Source organism: Jaculus jaculus, chromosome 6 (assembly GCF_020740685.1).
Source record: "Jaculus jaculus isolate mJacJac1 chromosome 6, mJacJac1.mat.Y.cur, whole genome shotgun sequence".
NCBI classification, from domain to species: domain Eukaryota; kingdom Metazoa; phylum Chordata; class Mammalia; order Rodentia; family Dipodidae; genus Jaculus; species Jaculus jaculus.
In genome coordinates, this window is record NC_059107.1 from 31,578,694 (window position 1) to 31,597,462 (window position 18,769).

General features: G+C 51.4%; 1 protein-coding gene across 1 annotated transcript; it reads right to left on the reverse strand.

Annotated features, from left to right (window-relative positions):
* Positions 1 to 826: 826 nt before the first annotated feature.
* Positions 827 to 12,833, reverse strand: Sncb (synuclein beta). Its single transcript, XM_004665040.2, has 6 exons — positions 12,592 to 12,833; positions 11,803 to 11,935; positions 7,583 to 7,624; positions 7,298 to 7,416; positions 1,808 to 1,897; positions 827 to 1,444 (listed from the first exon to the last, which is right to left on the reverse strand). Exons 2-6 carry the CDS (start codon positions 11,921 to 11,923, stop codon positions 1,412 to 1,414), a joined length of 405 nt encoding a protein of 134 aa, XP_004665097.1. The 5' UTR covers positions 11,924 to 11,935; positions 12,592 to 12,833; the 3' UTR covers positions 827 to 1,411.
* Positions 12,834 to 18,769: the final 5,936 nt, after the last annotated feature.

The window sequence follows — 18,769 nt, forward strand, 5'->3', positions numbered from 1 at the left end:
TGGGGGTGGAGCCAGTGAGCGATTTTGCAGTGTCCTGGGCGGGGCCTCCATGCAGAGCCAGTTGTATCTCGCTGCCCACTTCTTCCTCTTCCAGGCGGTGATGAGGGCCCCCTAGTCCCTATCCTGATGGGTTCCTGGACCGTTTCCTACTTTTCTGTCGACCTTTGCCCCCTTCGGCTGAGATCTCAAACTTTCAGTGGCCCTTCCCTCGAGGGTGGAGTACCATACGCCACAGTTCTGGCAAACTGCCCTCCCCCCTCCCCCCCGTGGGGTTTCCCTGCGATGGGTCGAGTGTAGGTGCACATTTTGGAGTGGGAGAGGTCTGTCAGTGCTTGGCGTCTTTCTGGGCCCGCGAGGCTGGTTTGCGAAGGCTTCTCCGCGGGCGCCTCTTGCATCTGCGGCAGCGCGCCAGGTCTGCAAGAGCTAGCTGCACAGTCCCAGGAGCGCGCGCGCCCGCCCGCGTGTGCGTGCGCATCCGCGCGTTCGCGATGCCGGGGCGGGCGGGCGGGCTGTGCGCTTCCCTGGGTCCTACGCCCGCCAGAAGCGCCCTGTGGCCAGCAGGTGGCGCCGTTAGCCCGCTGCCCGTCTCCTTCAGGTCCCAGTGCAGGGGCGGGGGGGGGGGGGGAGGGAAGGGACACTGACCCCCCCCACTATGTTCAGGGGCGGGAGCGGAGTAAGAGATCGGGAGGGGACGTGCCAGATGGGGTATATTGGACCTGGCCTGAGTGTGCCAGACCCCAAAGAGCAGAGGGACCGTCTGGGACCCGCAAGCCCATCTGCAGTCGCCGCCTGGCGCCCAGCCCAGCCCTGCCCTTGCGGCGCTGGCTACAGACAGATTGGCTTTATTCATGGACACGCGGGGGGCAGCCGGGCCCGCCCGCCCGGGACACGCTCACACGAGGGATGGGGGAAACTCTCCATGCCACAATCACAACACACGACGCCCGCGCTCGGATTGGGCGGGCTGAGGGAGGAAGGGGACATGGCACAACCTGGCTCCTAGTTTGGGGTTTAAAAGAAAAAAAAAAAAAAGAAGTTTTTTGGAGGTCGAAGTGGGGCTGCCCGGGAACCCCTTGCAGAGCTTTGGTTGGGGTTGGGGGAAGGAGCCGTCGCTTTCCCGTCTTCATTTAAAAATATAGAACATGGTGTGTGTGTGGGGGGGCGGGCAACTCTGGTGGGACAGGGCTCCCAGCCTGGGTCCAGTCCACGCCCCAGGGTTGGACGCGGGCAGTTCGGACAGACAAATGGGCAGACACTAACACAGGCTCTGAGGAGGCACCTCGCTGCCAAAGGAAGATCTCGTGTTTGGGGTGAAGGGTAGGTCGGCCCTGGCTCTGGTGGTGGGGCTGGGGGCGGGGAGGGCGGGACAGGGAAGGGATTGTGCTGCTGGTGGGGGGACCCTCCTGGGTCCTTACGCCTCTGGTTCATATTCCTGATAGTCCTCCTGCATCAGAGGGAGGGGATGTAGAGAAGAGTAAAAGGGAGGAGGGGTTGGAGATCAAAATCAAGGTGCTGGCAGATTTCCCCCCCCCACCCACCAAGAAGGAATAAGGCATGTCCCACGCTCTGGATAGAGACCCACAGTTGGGGCCAGCTTGAGATATTCCTGGGCAGCCGGTGCCTGGGGCCACAAGCCCTAGGCGCTATCTGTCCTCTCCTTAGAGCCTGGGTTCTAGAAGGGGCAAGCTTATGCCCCCCCCACCACCAACCTTCCCATGCCAAGGACCTCTCACCTCAGCTAGGTTGGCAGCCATCTTCCCAGAGGGAGGGCTGTGCTCACCCTCCCCAGCTCCGCAGTCCCCCTCACCTGGGGTGTTTCCTCATAACTTTCTCCTTCTGGCTCCATCAGGGGTTCTATCAGTGGTTCTTCACCAGCTTCTTGGGCCACTTCCTCAGGCTGTGGGCAGAGAAGGACAGGACAATGAGGGCAGCTGGACGCTGCGGAAAAATCCAACGCTGATAAACTTCTGTCTGGAAGACTGGGACCCACCAGGGTGGGTTGGCAGTGCAAGGAGAAAGTGTAAATAGTTTAGTTGGAGTGTCTTTGAAGTGAGAAGGAGGTGGGCTGGAGAGATGACCCCGCAGTAAGGCCCTTGCCTGCAAAGTCTAACGACTTAGGTTCGATTCCCCAGTGCCCACATAAAGCCAGCCACACAAAGTGATGCATGCATCTGGAGTGTGCTTGCCGTGGCTAATGGCCCTAGCATGCCCATTCATATTCTCCCTCTCTCCCTCCCTGCCTCTTCTCTCTGCTTGCAAATAATTTTTTGTTTTTTGAGGTAGGGTCTCACTCTGGCTCAGGCTGACCTGGAATTCCCTATGTAGTCTCAGGGTGGCCTCAAACTCATGGCGATCCTCCTACTTCTGCCTCCCGAGTGCTGGGATTAAAGGCATGTGCCACCACACCTGGTGCAAATAAAATTTAAAAAGTGAGATGGAGGTGTGAAAGGGGAGTTCCTTCCCAATCACTGGGTGATGCCATGAAAGTGAGGGATGTGCTGGGTACTTGTGCAGCTGCCTGCATGTCCATCACTAGGACTGGATGGAGGCGTGAGAAAGCACCTTTGAGTCACCTGTTTAGGTGCAGACGGACTCCACTGGTTGCAGGTCCTGAGAGAGGACTCTGGAGGCTCCCTCTAGGGCTAGAGGGAGATGGAGGCTCAGGGACAGAACTGGTGAGGGGTTCTGAGCCATTTCTCGCTGCCTTCCACCCAACCCTTCCCCAGGGCTCAGCTTGGCCTGGTTTCTTCCATGGAGCTATTTTAAGATAAGCTGGAAGCAACAGCTCATGGTGTTGCTTAGATGTGTGTGTGAGCTAAGACTCTCCCCTCCCCCCTGCATCTGCTGCCCAGATGGGCACAGACCAATGAACATGCTCATGGAGGGGGGCTGCCAGACACATGGCTGGCCACCTGCGAATAAGAACACGGATGTGCTTACACAAGCATACACAATAACCCAGAGTGCATGCCTGGTCATACCTGAGACATGCTTGGAATTCTGGAGCAACGGCACTGGGATGTTGGCCTCAGCCCTGTCCAGATAGCTGTCTATGTGGTGCCCTATGGACACAGGAATTTTTAGCTTCTAATCTGACTCACTTCCTTTCCTCCATTGTGAAGATCATTTGGGTCCAGCAGAGACTGAGAAATGTTAGCTTGCCCCCAAGTCATACAGCTATGACCAGAGCCCAGGGATGAAACTGTTAAAAAAAAAAAAAAAAGTCCCATCTTGAGACCTGGTGGTGTAACTTAGTGGTAGGGCATGTGCCTAGCATGCTCAAGGCCTTGGCATATTAAACACCCAACTTGAGCCCCTTGTTTGAAAACAAATGACTCAGGGCAGCAGAAGGGCTGTGTGCATGTGGTCTAATCACACAGTGGTGCCCAGCAGAGATGGAGAAAGACAGCATTAATAGCAGCAAGCTTGAATTTCACATTGAGTGAGAAAAGCCAGGTACAGATGAGATTCTACTATTTATATCATTTATGTGAAGTTAAAAAAAAAAAACAAAACAACAAGCCAGCTGGGAATGGTGGCGCATGCCTTTAGTCCCAGCACTCGGGAGGCAGAGGTAGGAGGATCGCTGTGAGTTCGAGGCCAGCCTGAGAGTACATGGTGAATTCCAGGTCAGCCTGGGCTAGAGTGAGACCCTACCTTGGTGGGGGTGGGGGACGAAGTTTTAAAAGAAAAAGAAAAGCATCAAGTCAAGTTGCCATGCTGGAAGTAAGGAGGCGGGTACTATTGGAGGGAAATTAGTGAGGTACTCAGGATGCCACAGGATGCGAATGTTTGGGAAACACTCAGGCCAGGAAATAGTGCACCCTCTGTCTCACCCTAGCCCTGGTCCTAGGAGGAGGAACTTGGAAGGAGGCACAATGTGGGGACTCTGGAAGCTGGTGTTTTGTGTTGAGCTGGCATGGAGGAGTTTCATTTCTGAAATGTCTTTCTTTTTTGTTTTTTGGTACTGGTGGTGGTGGGCTTAAGACATGGTCTGCTGTAGCTCTGGCTTCAAATTCCCTATGTAGCTGAGGACAACCTTGGGCTTCTGATCTTCTGGCCTCACCTCTCAAGGGCTAGTAAGAGTAGAGGTGGGTGTGCCACCATGGCCAGGTCCTTTCTGACATTTCAAAGAGCTGCAGGCTTCTTGTGCGTGTATGCGCATGCGTGTGTGTGTGTGTGTGTGTGTGTGTGTGTGTGTGTGGTATATGTACCTCTGTGTACCTATGCACCACCCGACATGCTCTCCAGAGCAAAAATTTGCCCTTCTCCCTGTTTCTATTTGAGCGGGAGTCTCTTAGTGATCCTGGAGCTTGTTGGAGGTGAGGGTGCCCTCCAACGATTCTCAGGTCTCTGCTTCCTGGGGCTTGCAGGTGCATATGGCCAAAACCAGCTGTTTATATGGGTCCTGGGGATTAAACTCTAGTGGACTTCCAGGAACTCTTGCAAATTCTCAGGCCTCCTCAGGACCGTATGCCTGCACTGGAAGTGCCGTTTACTGCTGTGCCATCTTTCTAGCTTCCATGGCTGTTGTACTTCAGTAAAACATTCACTGAAGGGACAGCCAGGGGTGGAGCCCAGCAGCAGACGTCAGGCTTAGTCTACTCGAGGCCCTGCAATTCCTTGCTAGAGCGATGGCTCGGTGGGTAAAGGTGCTTGTTTGCAAAGCTTGACAACACCGTGTTCAATTCCTCAGCATCTATGTAAAGCCAGACGTACATGGTGCATCTGTGGTGTATGCACCTGGAGTTTGTTTATAGTGGCAAGAGGCCATGGTGTGTGCCCAGACTTTCTCTCTCTACCCACCCCCTCTCTCTGTCAAATAAATAAATATTAAATATTTTGTAAATTTTTTTATTTATTTGAGAAAGAGGCAGAGAGAATGGGTGCACCAGCGCCTCTAGCCACTGCAAATGAACTCCAGACTCATGCATTGCCTGTGCATCTGGCTTATGTGGGTTCTGGGGTATCGAACCTGGGTTCCCTGGCTTTGCAGGCAAGTGACTTAACCACTAAGCCATCTATTGATCCCTAAATATATATTTTTATATATTAAATCTCAGCTTGACCACTGGCTTTCTATTTGGCACCAGGCAAGTCACTTTACCACTTGACCCAGCTGCAACCTGGGGTGGGAGATGAGGGTGGTGTTGTGAGCTTTGCAAGGATCACCAGGGATGAGAACCAGGCTGGAAGGAGGAGGCTATCCCTAAAGAGCTGCTGGGGGATTCTAACCCTGACCTGCATCTTAAGGGGTCCACATGTATCCGCAGAAGAAAGGCAGCTGGGGATAAGTGGCTCTTTACAAAGGCTGTCACAGTCAGCCTCCAGGGTGACATGACATAGCCTGACCTACTTTCCTGTACCCCAGCACCCAGCACAGGGCCTGGCCTGTGTTAGCATCAAGTGACTCCAGTGACATGGACCCGAGCTGAGGTGGGAAGCAAATAGGAATTGGGATTTTGGGAACCTCCTCGGAGAAGCCCTCCAAGCTCAAGTGGTCCTTCACTCCTCAGCTGCCCCATCTCCTGTGTGATCTCATTTTACCACATTGAGCCTCAGTTTTTCCACCTGTAAAACGGGCTGGTTACATGGTATCTCCCTCAAAGCAACACTGTGAAAATTTAATGAGCATTCATTATAAAAAGTACAGGGACCAATGAGTGTAAAGGATTACTGGTACATAATTATAGGAAATGGGAAGTTGCATGGATGCAGAGATGACTTGAACCAGACTTTCAACTCTGTGAAAAATGTTTGCAGCGGGGCTGAAGAGATGTCTTAGTGGTCAAGTTGCTTGCCTGCAAAGCCAAAGGCCCAGGTACCATTCTTCAATGCCCATGTAAAGCCAGAGGCATGGAGTGGCACATGCACCTGGAATTCGTTTGTAGTGGCTAGAGGCTGTGACATGCCCATTCTCTCCCTCCCTCTGTTCCTCTCTTTCCCACCCCCCTTGCAAATAAATAAAAAATAAAGGTCGGGCATGATGGCACACACCTTTAATCCCAGCACTCAGGAGGCAGAGATAGGAGAACTGCCATGAGTCTAAGGCCAGCCTGGGACTACAGAGTGAGTACCAGGTCAGCCTGGGGCAGAGTGAGACTCTGCCTTGAAAAAAAAATCCAAAAAACAAAAATAATAAATGTCTGCAATGGAGAGTGGTCTGGGGGTCTCACCTGCCTGATGGATACTTCCACAGAATGCACATTGATGACCAAATCAAATATGAAAAGCCACCACACTACACACACCTGTGGACAGACACAGGGCATCCACAGGAGGGACGTCTTGTACATACATGCACGTACAGGTTCACAGGGCACACTGTCATGGCAATACACTTCCACGTACACCTACGGTCATGTGGTTCCCTGGGGCAGAACTGGGCTGCTAGCCTGTTCATTTGGCACAGACTCTGACTGGGCAACCATTCATTACGTGCAATCCAGCCTCTATCTATCTCAGTGGTTCTCGGAGTGGTCCCTGCATTCCCATCACCTGCTGAACTCTCTCTCATCTCGTCACATCTGTCTTTATCCTTGCTGTCCTTTTCTTTTCTCAATTTATTTATTTGCAAGGGCCGGGGAGAATGGGCTCGCCAGGGCTTCTTGCCACTGCAAATGGACTCCAGATGAATGCGCCACTTTGTGCACCTGGCTTTATGTGGGTACTGGGGAATCGAATCTAGGCCATCAGGCTTTGCAAGAAAGTGTCTTAATCACTGAGCCATCTCTCCAGTCCTGTATGTCCTAGCACATCCCATACTGCCTCTCCTTCATCTGCTGGGTGTCAGCGGAAATGGCACCTCTTCAGAGAAGCCCTCTCAGCTCAAATAGCCCTCTCACTCCTCAACTATCCCAGCCCTTGTGTTCACGTCACCCAGCTTAAAATCGTTGTGTTGATTGACTGGCTTTGGGCTATGTTCTCCCACTACCTCAGGCGCATGAGTGCAGAAACCCATTCACCTGGATTCTTCACTGAATGGTGGGGACATTCAGTCAATGAGAATAAATGAATGAATAACCAGTGACATGGACAGATGTGGCCAAGGTGACAATGACAAGTGGGTTGCACACAGACAGCCAGATCGGGGTCTCTGTCACATGCACACCTGCCCACAGCCTGAGTTCTAGCACAGCCGTGTAGGATGGGAAACAAGGAGGCTTGAGCCTCAGGCTGGCAGAGATTCGGGCCGGGGTGGGGGAGGACTGAGGTGCGTGAGCACGTGTGTGCGTGCGTGCGTGCGTGCATGTGCCTGATGTGTGTGCATGTGCCAATGTGCTGGAGGATCACTCACCTTCAAGTCGGTGGGGAATTCCTCTTTCTTCACCAGCCCTGTGGCGGCTGCAATGTTCCCAGCCCCGGAGAACACGGCTCCTCCCAGATGTGATGCCTGCTCCTTGGTTTTCTCGGCCACTGGAGCAGGGAAGGATGTGAGGAGGGGGTTCCAGGCCCGGGGCGAAGGAGGCATAGGTGGCCCTACACAGTTCCCAGGGTCTGCCCTTCACAAGGAGCAGCCCGTATAGAAACCTCAGGCGTACCCCCACCCCAGTAAGGCACTAGGCTAGGGATGGGCTGGTACCTGAGGCCACACCTTGTACCACCCCTTCTCTGGTCTTGTTTCCTGCAGGGAAAAATAATGAGTATATTTAGGGGGTCTGAGCAAGAGGGAATGGGGGGTATGGAACAGAGGCACCCAGAAGGCAATGGTTTTCCTTGCCCCATTATACCTCCCTGCCCCCCCCACCGACATCCCACAACTCCCACCCCCATGCCTAACCACACTTAGCCCCGACACCTTTTTCTATTTCCTCCTGACCCACAACACCCACACCCTCCGATGCGGGCTGAGTGGCCTCGTTTATGCCCCATTCTGGGAGGAGGGAGTTGTTCCTTCGTCACAGATGAGGATCGAGTTTAGCTAAGGGCTCTACAAGCAGTAAGTGGCTGACTGGATATTCATGGTTGGAACTTTCCGACAAAACTCTTGTTACCATTCTGTCGAAGATGTTAGCCAGCGTGGGAGGTGGTGGGGCTGGGAGCATCCGAGTTGTGTTTGCAGGCTGCCCTCAGTGAGCCCCTACCTGGGTACAGTTGCCTTATGCTACTGCCCATTGCTACTAGCTTCAGTCTCTCCTGCTGATCAAGGTGGAGGATCTTTGGTACGGGTGGGTCGAAGGGTAATGTGCAGATTAAGACGGGCAATCATGGCCTGGAGAGGTGGCTCAGTGATTAAAAGCACTTGCTTGCAAAGCCGATGGCCTGGGTTTGATTTCCCAGTGCCCATGTAAAGCTTCCCTCTCTCCGCCCTCCTTCTCTGCTTCCTCCCCCCTCCCCTCTCCTTCTTTCTCTCTGTTTCTCCTTCAAATAAATAAAGAAATAAAGGTTTGTTTGTTTTTTTTTTTTTTGAAGTAGCATGTCTCTGTAATCCAGCCTGACTCACTCTGTAGTCCCAGGCAAGTCTCAAATTCATAGAACTCCTCCTACCTCTGCTAGTGAAAAAAAAAAAAATTAAGACAGGTACTCATGACATTGACTGAGCCTTCATCAAAATGCCAGAGGGTGGGGGAAGCACTGGGAGAAGCAAGAAGGCCTGACTTACAGGAGTCTCTAGGGCAGGGGTCTGCTCTCATGTGGAAGATTAGCAACCTAGGCAATGGTTGATGGGCTCAGAAATGGGCATCAGGGCAGGCCAAAGCCCATGTAGAAAGAGGTGGGTGGATAGGCTGGTTAGAGGTGAGAGTGATGCCAGGGTGGTGCCCAGAGCTAAGGCTAGCCAGAACCTAGAGGCATAGGGAGCAGGAGCCAGTAGGCTTTGTGCCACCTATTCATGCCTTCAAAAACCCTTGTTTGCCTGTGCTTCTTGTAAGGCCCTAAGCCAATGGCTGGGTCATAGTCTGAGGGTGTAAGAGAGGAGCTGGCTCAGTCCCTTGACCTCAAGTACTGGGGAGAGGATGCCTGGCCTCCATAGGCTGCATGAGTGAGGGACAGCGCCCAGACCTCAAGGAAGATGGATATTCTCAAAAGAAATTAGGCTATCTGGGCATGGTGGCACATGCCTTTAATCCCAGCACTCGGGAGGCAGAGATAGGAGGATCGGTGTGAGTTCAAGGCTACCCCCAGACTACACAGTGAATTCCAGGTCAGCCTGGGCTAGAGGGAGACCCTATCTCAAACAACAACAAATTAGGGAGGCCTACAGCCATACCACCCTGAATGTACCCACTCCTGTTTGCTCTACTAAGTTAAGCAAGGTCAGGTCTGGTTAGTACTTGGATGGGAGAAATTAAGGAGGAGGAGACAGGGAGTATGCTCCAGGCAGGTTGTGTGCCAGGAGCATTGACTATGGTGCGAAATCTTGCCGAAAATTTAAACTGACACACACTGGCTCCTGGTGAGGCGTTAACACATAGGTTCCTGCGAGTGGAGGGGGAGAAGGGGGTCAGAAAGTACCAATCTTAGGGGAGGGGCAGCATGACATGGAGGTGTCAAGTCCATTAGCAGAGAGACAATGGAGTGCCAGAGGTGAATAGGTATGAGAGGAATGAAGGAGGGCGCAGCAGAGTTCAGAGCCCTGGGAGATGTAGGATCAAGCTGCCCTTCCCTGAGCTCCATCACTACTAACCTCACACCAGCCACCATGGTGTGGCATCCACAAACTCCCAGCAGACAGACATCCCTGCAATTTGTTCTGTGCCTCCAGGCCTGAGGGACCTTTCTTGTTTATATATACATACATACATACATATATATGTGTGTGCGTGTATATATATGTATATATATACATACACACACACATACATACACACACATACATATATATATTATTTATTTATTTTTATTTTTTGGTTTTTCGAGGTAGGGTCTCACTCTAGGTCAGGCTGACCTGGAATTCACTATGTTGTCTCGGGGTAGCCTCGAACTCAGTAATCCTCCTTCCTCTGCCTCTCAAGTTCTGGGATTAAAGGCATGCACCACCACGCCTGGCTTTTTTTTTTTAAATTTTGTTTATTTTTATTTATTTGGAAGTGATAGACAGAGAAAGAGAGAGAATGGGCACGCCAGGGCCTCCAGCCACTGCAAATGAACTCCAGCCGCATGCGCCCCCCTTGTGCATCTGGCTAATGTGGGTCCTGGGGAATTGAGCCTCGAACCAGGGTCCTTAGGCTTCACAGGCAAGCGCTTAACCGCTAAGCCATCTCTCCAGCCCCTGGCTTTTTGTTTTCATTTTTTAGTTGTTGTTTTTTTTTTTTTTGGTTTTTCGAGGTAGGGTCTCATTCTGGTCCAGGCTGACCTGGAATTAACTCTGTCATCTCAGGGTGGCCTTGAACTCATGGCAATCCTTCTACCTCTGCCTCCTGAGTGCTGGGATTAAAGGTGTGCGCCACCACGCCCGGCTCTCTCTCTCTCTTTTTTTTTTTTTTGAGGTAGAATCTCACTCTGGTCCAGGCTTTTTTTTTTTCCTCAATATTTTATTTATCTGAGAGAGACAGTATGGGCACACCAGGACCTCCTGACACTGCTAACGAACTCCAGACACATAAGCCTGCTTTATGCACCTGGCTTTTACGTGGATTCTAGAATATCAAACCTGGACTGTCAGGCTTTGCAAGGAAGCACCTTTAACCACTGAGCCATCTCCTCAGCACCCCTGAGAAAACATTCTAAACTGGAGTCAGATCCTTTGCTTACCATCTCCCACGGCCTGGCCTGCGAAGGTCCTCTGGCGAACCGGCTCTTGCCCACTAATCTGAGTTCATCTTTTACCACAGCTTCCTGCCTTCCTCTCTCCAGTCCATCCCAGGGCTTCTATGCCTTCTGGTTTTTATTTATTTATTTTTTGCCTCCCTCATCCCCTATCTGGCTCCTTTGTATTGAAGGCTCCACCTAAAACGTCCCCTAAATAATGCTCCCCACTGCATGTTAGATCCCACGGTTGAGATGTGAGCTCATCAGTCATCAGCATCCATGCAGTGCCTAGCACCTAGTAGATGGCCACTAACGTGATTTTGAAACGATCACACTCCAGATCGGCTATGACCTTGGGCACACACACTATGGAGCGCCACTCATACCCCTACACGGCCATCTGAGTCCAAAAGCCCAGCTGTAAGCCTCCCATTCCAGTCCTTGCTTTATGCAAATGACCCGACAAGCTCTTTAAATCACACTGGGAGTGAGAGATTTCTAACCACCTGGCCTTTGTCGTGACAGGGCGGCTGGCAGCTGCAAGGATGGGGAAGCTGAAGGGGAACCCACAGGCACTGGCAGGAGGGGCCCTGCAGGTTGCTGGGAAGACCGTTAATGAACCGGAGGGTGGGGCTTCCCAGTCGTGTAAAGCAGGGTTCAAACCCCAGCTTCAGGTCTCAGCTGATGAGCTATGTGACCTTGCACAGGGCAGTTTCCCTAGGATCCCAGTTTCTCTAATCTGTATAATGGGCTTCCCAGTTAAGGTTCCCCTCCAGGTCACTATTAATGATGACAGAGTTAAGAAAAAAAAAAGAAAAAAAAAGAGAGACTGGTTATCTACACTACAACTATATTGCTTGGTCCCTGGTCTTTAACTGAACCTTGTCTTTACAGATCCCGCCCCACCCCGTTTGCATATATCTTTGATCTGACCCAGGCTTCCACTGGCTGGCTACCTCGTCCCCAGTGACCCTTACTGACCCTGCCCATCTGCTGGCTCATATTCTTCTGCCCAGACCTCTCCCCACCCCACAATTGCCTCTGAGAACCCACTCTTGGTACCCTGGGAGGACACCCAGCCCTATAACCCCAGACGTCCCGCCCCTCGCCCACCAACGTAGAGGACGCCCTCCTTGGTCTTCTCCGCGGCCTCGGTGACCCCTTGCTTGGTTTTCTCCGCTGCAGCCACAACGCCCTCTTTGGCCATGGACAGGCCCTTCATGAACACGTCCATCCCGGCGGCGGCCTGGGGAGGGCGAACATATGGGTGCCTTGGCGCTTGGCTTCTCACCCCGGCTCCTCCCGAGGGACGCGGTGGTCCCTCCCTTGACCTCCAAGACCCCCGGGCACTTTTCGGGGCCCGGAGCCCCCTCCAAGGCGATCCCCACTCCCCCCCGCGGTGCGAGGTCTCAGGGCCGCATCGAAGTGAGTCCTAACGTCCTTGAAACCCAGGGATGCGGGAGGGGCCACCGCCTCGGTTATCAGGAGCCCTGCAACCTGCAATCCCGCCTAACCGTGTGCGGGGCTTGGCGCGCGAAGGAGACCCCGGGGGTCTTGCCTCTACCTACACACGCCAAGTCACACGGTCTGCGCACAACCATCACCGACACGCTCGCGTGCACACACAGGACAAGCAGGCGTTCAGATGCGCACCGACACTCGGACACACATGGGTGCGGACGCACGTCCACACGGCCACCCAGGCAGCGGCAAAATAATAATAATAAATAAAAGAGAGACAGACACAGGCGCCCTCGGGGTGCACACAGTCCCACAGCCCGTAACCGGTCCTCTGTTTTCCACCTCCATCCCCACAACCTGCCCCAGTGCGGTGTCCGCTCCCTGGCGCTTCCCATCCCAGGTCCCCCCCATGTCTTTTCCCCCATCGCCGGCGCGCCTTACCTGGATTGGGGGCCCGGCGAGGGATGGAGCGACTCCTGAGGCTGCGGCGACGGACAGCAGACGCCGGGGCTCGGCTGCGCGGGGTCGGGGAGAGCACGGGGCCAGGGGAGGATCCGGCCGGGTCAGGCGCTCGAGTCACGGACCCAGAGCAGGGGCGCAGCGGTGCCGGGGCCTTGGATGCGCTGCCACCACCGAGGATGCTCCTCGCGCTCTCGGGCTCCGGCTCCGGCTCCGGCTCTGCGGCAGCTCTGAGCTCAGCGTCACCCCCCCCTCCAACCCCCACCCCCGGCGATCGCACCGCCCCCTCGGCATGACTGACAGGAGGCGGGGAGGGTGACGTCTCCCCGGAGCCCGCGGGCCTCTGACGCGCAGCTGGGCACCCAGGGGCTCCAGCCTCCTGGAGTGTTTTCGGGAGTGGGGGAGGCGTGCAGTGCGGCGTGCTAAGAGTAGAGGAGAAATAATGCTGGAGTTCAGCTCGGTTCGAATCCTAGCTGTGCTTCTTAGGAACTATGGGGACTTTTGAACCGCTCGGCTTTCTCTTGCTGATGCCAGTTTCCTCTCCAGTAAAACGCACGGGTTCGGTGCGCCGGGTATCGAGTCCTTGGGCAGGTGGGTGCAGCTTTGAGCGTGGAGACAGTGGGAAAGAGCAAGCAAGGTCCCTGCTCTAAGGGAGGGTAGAGTGTGCACACAAACGCGCGCCCACTCAGAGATGGAAAGTGTGCCAGAGAGTAAGTGATAACGCTTCAACCACAGCAGTCGTTTCAGCCTGCGAGAAGTGCTAAAGAGATAATAAGATGCTGGGGGTGCGGGTCACCAGGGGAGAATGCACGTGACAGAGTGGTCAGGGAAGCAAAGAGCTGATTTGGAGCAGACCCCAGAGAAGCAGCGAGGCCTAGACAGTGGGACCTGCCCCAACAAAGGCCCCAGCAGGACCTCAACTAAGGAACAGTCAGAAACCACGGAATCTCCACAGCCAGGATGGGGAGGCAAGACTACTTCTTAAGGATTTATTTATTCATATGCAAAGAGGGAGGGAGGGGAAGGACGCACCAGAACAAACTTCAGATGCATGTGCCATTTTGTTTTCGTGGGCACTGGGGAATCGAACCCCAGCCATCAGGCTTTGCAAGCAGCAGCATTTAACCCCTGAGCCATCTCTTTCAGTTCAAGACCACTCTTAGTCTTGATTATCCTTCTAGCTCAGACTGACCTGGAATTCACTATGTAGGCTCAGGCTGGCCTCCAACTCACAGTGATCCGCCTACCTCAGCCTCCTCAGTGCTGGGATCAAAGGCGTGTGCCACCACACTCAAGGCAAATGCCTTAACGGCTAAGCTATCTCTCCACTTTTTTGCAAAGTGAGAGAGAATATGAATGGGCACACCAGGGTCTTTTGCCACTGCAAATGAATTTCAGACTCATGCACCACTGTGTACATCTGGTTTTACGTTGGTACTGAGGAATTGAACCCTGGCTGGCAGCTTTTACAAGCAAGTACCCTTAACAGCCCAAGACCACTTAAAAAAAAAGTTTTTTTAATAAAAAAAAAAAAAGAAAGAAATGTCAGTGACAGGTGACTAGGTGAGGGGGAGCCAGCAGCCAGACAGCTGAGCCTGTACAAAGAACATTCACAGACCTCCGGTAGGGCTGTCCATTGGCAGAGTGTTGTTGGCAGGCACTTTGGCAACGTTTACCAAAGCATAGAGCGCTCTGCTTTTGGACTTTCCAGTTCCCCTTCCAGGAACCCATCCTGCGGATGACCCCTCACGTGTGTGCACACAGACGCTTGTGCTGGGTGTGCCACACAACAGCCTGGTTGACTGAAGAACATGCTGGCCATCCAATTGTCCTCTGTAGGGGGTTGGCTATTTCATTATGGCACATCCACCCAGTGGCATGAGTGCCATGGTTAGGGACCACGAGCCAGATGTCTGTGTGTCAACACGAGACCCTGTCAAGATATGGTGCTAGGGGCTGGGGAGATGGCTCAGCAGCTGAAGGCTCCGGCTTGCCAAGCCTGAAGGCCTGGGTTCGATTTCCAAGTATCCACATAAGGCCAGATGTACAAAGTGGTTCATGCTTCTGGAGTTTGCAGGGGAAAGAAGCCCAGGTGTGTCCATTCTCTCCCTCCTCCTCCCTTCTCTGCTTGCAAATGTCTAAATAAAAATCTTTTTAAAGAGTCGGGAGTGGTGGCGCACACCTTTAATCCCAGCACTTAGGAGGCAGAGGTAGGAGGACTGCTACAAATTCAAGGCCACCCTGAGACTACATCGTGGATTCCAGGTCAGCCTGGGCTAGAGTGAAACCCTACCTCGAAAAACAAACAAAAACCTCTTTTTTAAATGTTGTGGCTTTTTTTGGTTGTTGTTTATTTTTATTTATTTGAGAGCGACAGACAAAGAGACAGATAAATAGAGAATGGGCATGCCAGGGACTCCAGCCACTACAAATGAACTCCAGATGCATGTGCCACCTTGTGCATCTGGGGCTTGGAGAATCTAGCCTTGAACCAGGGTCCTTAGGCTTCACAGGCAAGCATTTAACCACTAAGCCATGTTTTGTTTTGTTTTGTTTTTTTTTTCTGGTTCTGGGACGTAGAGGTAGGAGGATTGTCGTGAGTTTGAGGCCACCCTGAGACTACATAGTTAATTCCAGGTCAGCTTGGACCAGAGTGAGACCCTATCTCAAAAAAAAAAAACAAAAACAAAAACAAAAAACAAAAACAAAAACAAAAACCCAAACAAACAAAAGGCAAACAACAATGTAGACATAGTGAGAAAAGCAGAGTGCTGAGGTAGAGAGAGAAGTAGAATGCTGAGGTGTCGAACAAGTCAAATTTGATAGCCAGAAAACTATGTCACCTATTTATATAGTTCATGACATAGGTAAGAACATAATTTTCTATGTATCAAATATATATTTTGGGCTGGAGAGGTGGCTTAGTGATTAAGGCACTTCCCTGCCAAGCCAAAGGACCTCGGTTCGATTCCCCAGGACCCATGTAAGCCAGATGCACAAGGTGGCGCATGCGTCTGGAGTTCCTTTGAAGTGGCTGAAGGCCCTGGAGCACCATTCTCTCCTCCTGCCTCTCTCTCTAATAAATAAAAAAAAGTAAAAATATATTTTATGTTGATGTATAAGAATGTAACACATCCCCATCACATACTCTGTATTATACAGATACCTCTTTTTAAATTATTTGAGTGTGTGTGTGTGTTTCTGTGTGTGTGTGCATGTGCATGCACGCAAGTGCGCCAGGGTGTCTTGCCATAGTAAACAAATCCTGTCCATATTTACATGGGTGGCCAGGAATTGAGTCTGGGCCAGCAGACTTTGTAATCAAGCACCTTTAGCTGCTGAGCCACCTCCCCAGCCCCGTAGACAGCTTCCATACATTTACATCCACACAGGTGATGCTCTCTATTCAGGGCTTCTGCATCCTCAGATTCAGCCAACTACTGACTGATAATATTCAGTAAAAAACCACACAAGTAGGAAGGGGAGTCGTTGGGAAGAAGGGATTTAGTGGAAGCGTGAGGGAGTGAGAGGGTAAGGGAAGGTGAATATGATCAAAATCCATTATATACATGTATGAATCTTTCAAAAATAAACTAAAAAATAAAATTTGATTTTGATAATGTTGATCTTAATGTTATATCTATTAGTTACAATAATATTTAGCCTATATATGTTTAAAAAATTGTAGTGACAATTTTCATACATGTACATAGTGTATTTTCACTATGTAGTCTCAGGCTGGCCTCAAATTCACAGCAATCCTCCTACCTCTGACTCCCCAGTGCTGGGAGTTAAGGTGTTTTGGCACCACACCTGGTAACATAGTATATTTTCATCATAATTCCCTCCTGTTACCTTTTGTCCCCCACTCTCTTCCACTGAATCCCTTCTTTCCAGTTAGTCCTTCTTGTGCTTTGATGTCTTTTTCAATTTTCTTTTCTTTTTTGAAGAAGGGTCTAGTCTAGGCTGACCTGGAATCCACTATGTAGTCTCAGGGTGGCCTTGAATTTACAGCAGTCCTCCTACCTCTGCCTCCCAAGTGCTGGGATTAAAGGCGTGCGCCACCATGCCCGGCTTTTGATGTCTTTTTCTCCCCCTCCTCCACCATCCATGATGGAATGTTGATGGGCCCAATGCTGTACAAGGCTTGCGTAGATGGTGGCAATGGCCGTGACGTCATGAACACAATGGCCACACCGTGTCCAGACGATGACAGCACTCCACAGCATCCTTTCTGTCTTCTGTCCCTTACGTATCTACTCCCTCTTTCGCAATGTTTCCTGAGCCTTGGAGGGTGTGACAGACATGTCTCATTTTTCTCAGCCCTTTGATGAGTATTGACTCTCCCCAGTAGTTATTGCCATCTCCAAAAAGAAGCTTCTCTCACTAAAGATAAGGGCAGGGCTAATCTATGGGCATAAACAGAAATATTCAGAGGACAATTTGATGGGCACAACATATTCACTTAGTCAAACAACAGTAGTAGCTTTCATCCTGTAGCCTATAATTTTATTTATTTAAGATTAAAAAAAATTTTTAAGTGAGAGAGAATTGCCACCCCAGGGTCTCAGCCACTGCAATGGAACACCAGATGCTTGCGCCACCTGGTGGGCATGTCTGACCTTGTATTTGCTTCATCTTTGTGTATCTGGCTTACGTGGGATCTGGAGAGTCAAACGGGGTCCTTAGGCTTGGCAGGCAAGAGCCTTAACCACTAAGCCATCTCTCCAGCCCCCCACCAGTATATTTTATCTATTTGAAGCAGATACAGAGAAAAAGTATGGTCATGTCAGGGCCACTGTGAACAAACTCCAGATGCATGCACCATTTTGCACATCTGGTTTTATGTGAGTACTGGGGAATCAAACTCAGGCCAGCAGGCTTTTGCAAAGAGCACCTTTAACTGATATGCCATATCCCTAGCCCAAGCTTATAATTATTTTTTAAAATATTTTATTCATTTAAATTTATTTAATTGAGAGTGACAGAGAGAGAAGGAGGCAGATATAGAGAGAGAGAGAATGGGCACGCCAGGGCCTCCAGCCACCGCAAACGAACTCCAGACACGTGCGCCCCCTTGTGCATCTGGCTAACGTGGGTCCTGGAGAATCGAGCCTCAAACCGGGGTCTTTAGGCTTCACAGGCAAGTGCTTAACCACTAAGCCATTTCTCCAGCCCCCAAGCCTATAATTCTAAGAAGTACTTTTAATATATCAAAGAAAAGATTACTTTATTAAAACTATAAAAGGGCTGGAGAGATAGCTCAGCAGTAAAGGCACTTGCCTGTGAAGCCTAATGAGCCAGGTTTGATTTCGCAACACCTACATAAAGCCAGATGCACAAAGTGATGCATGTGTCTGCAGTTTGTTTGCAGCGGCTGGAAGCCCTGATGTGCCCATTCTCTCTCTCTCTCTTCTCTCCATCTCTCTCCCTGCTTGCAAATAAATATTTTTAAAAAATAAGAAAAGCACATGTTCAAATAGTTTACATTCAGTTCAATTTATATGATGCAAGTAAATTGGCCTTGGCCAGTGCCAGCCTGAAGCCAGAAAGGTGGGGATCTGTGTTGATGAGGGAGGGAGAGGTGGGGGCAGCCCCTTCTAGTTACCGTGGGCAGCAGTGACTCAACTCTGGACAGCCCAGCGCCAACAGGGCAGGCTGACTGTCCATGCTGTGCCCATGTGTCAGTTGAGCCTTCACGGCTGTGGGGCAGTGGATGTGGGTATCCCTGCAGGATGGTGGTCTCTTTGGCACATTCCCCTCCTTCCCAGAGACTTGCTTTTGCCTGGTCCTAAGTGCCTCGGCTGCTTAAATAAGCTAATGATTTCTGTGTCTTAGAATCCTCCAACCTGAAGGATGGGTTAGAGGTCTGGGTAGATGGCTCAGTGCTTGCTGTACAACCATGGGAACCTGAGCTTAATCCCCAACACAGAAAGTTGGGTTCGGGACTGGACAGATGGCTCAGCAGTTAAGGCACTTGCCTGCAAAGCCTAACATCTTGGGGTTGATCCCCCAGTGCCCATGTAAAAGCCAGATGCACAAAGTGGTACATGCATCTGGAGTTCATTTGCAGTGGCTGGAAGCTTGGCATGCTCATTCTCTCCCTCACCTTGGAAATAAATACTTAAAAAAGATTTTGTTTATTTACTCGAGAGAGAGA

Coding starts and splice junctions, on each gene's coding strand:
- Sncb (XM_004665040.2), bottom strand. CDS start 11,923: ATGGACGTGTTCATGAAGGGCCTGTCCATGGCCAAAGAGGGCGTTGTG. Junction 7,625..11,802: donor GGAGGGCGTCCTCTACGTTG/GTGGGCGAGGGG, acceptor TTTTCCCTGCAG/GAAACAAGACCAGAGAAGGG. Junction 7,417..7,582: donor GGTACAAGGTGTGGCCTCAG/GTACCAGCCCAT, acceptor TCCCTGCTCCAG/TGGCCGAGAAAACCAAGGAG.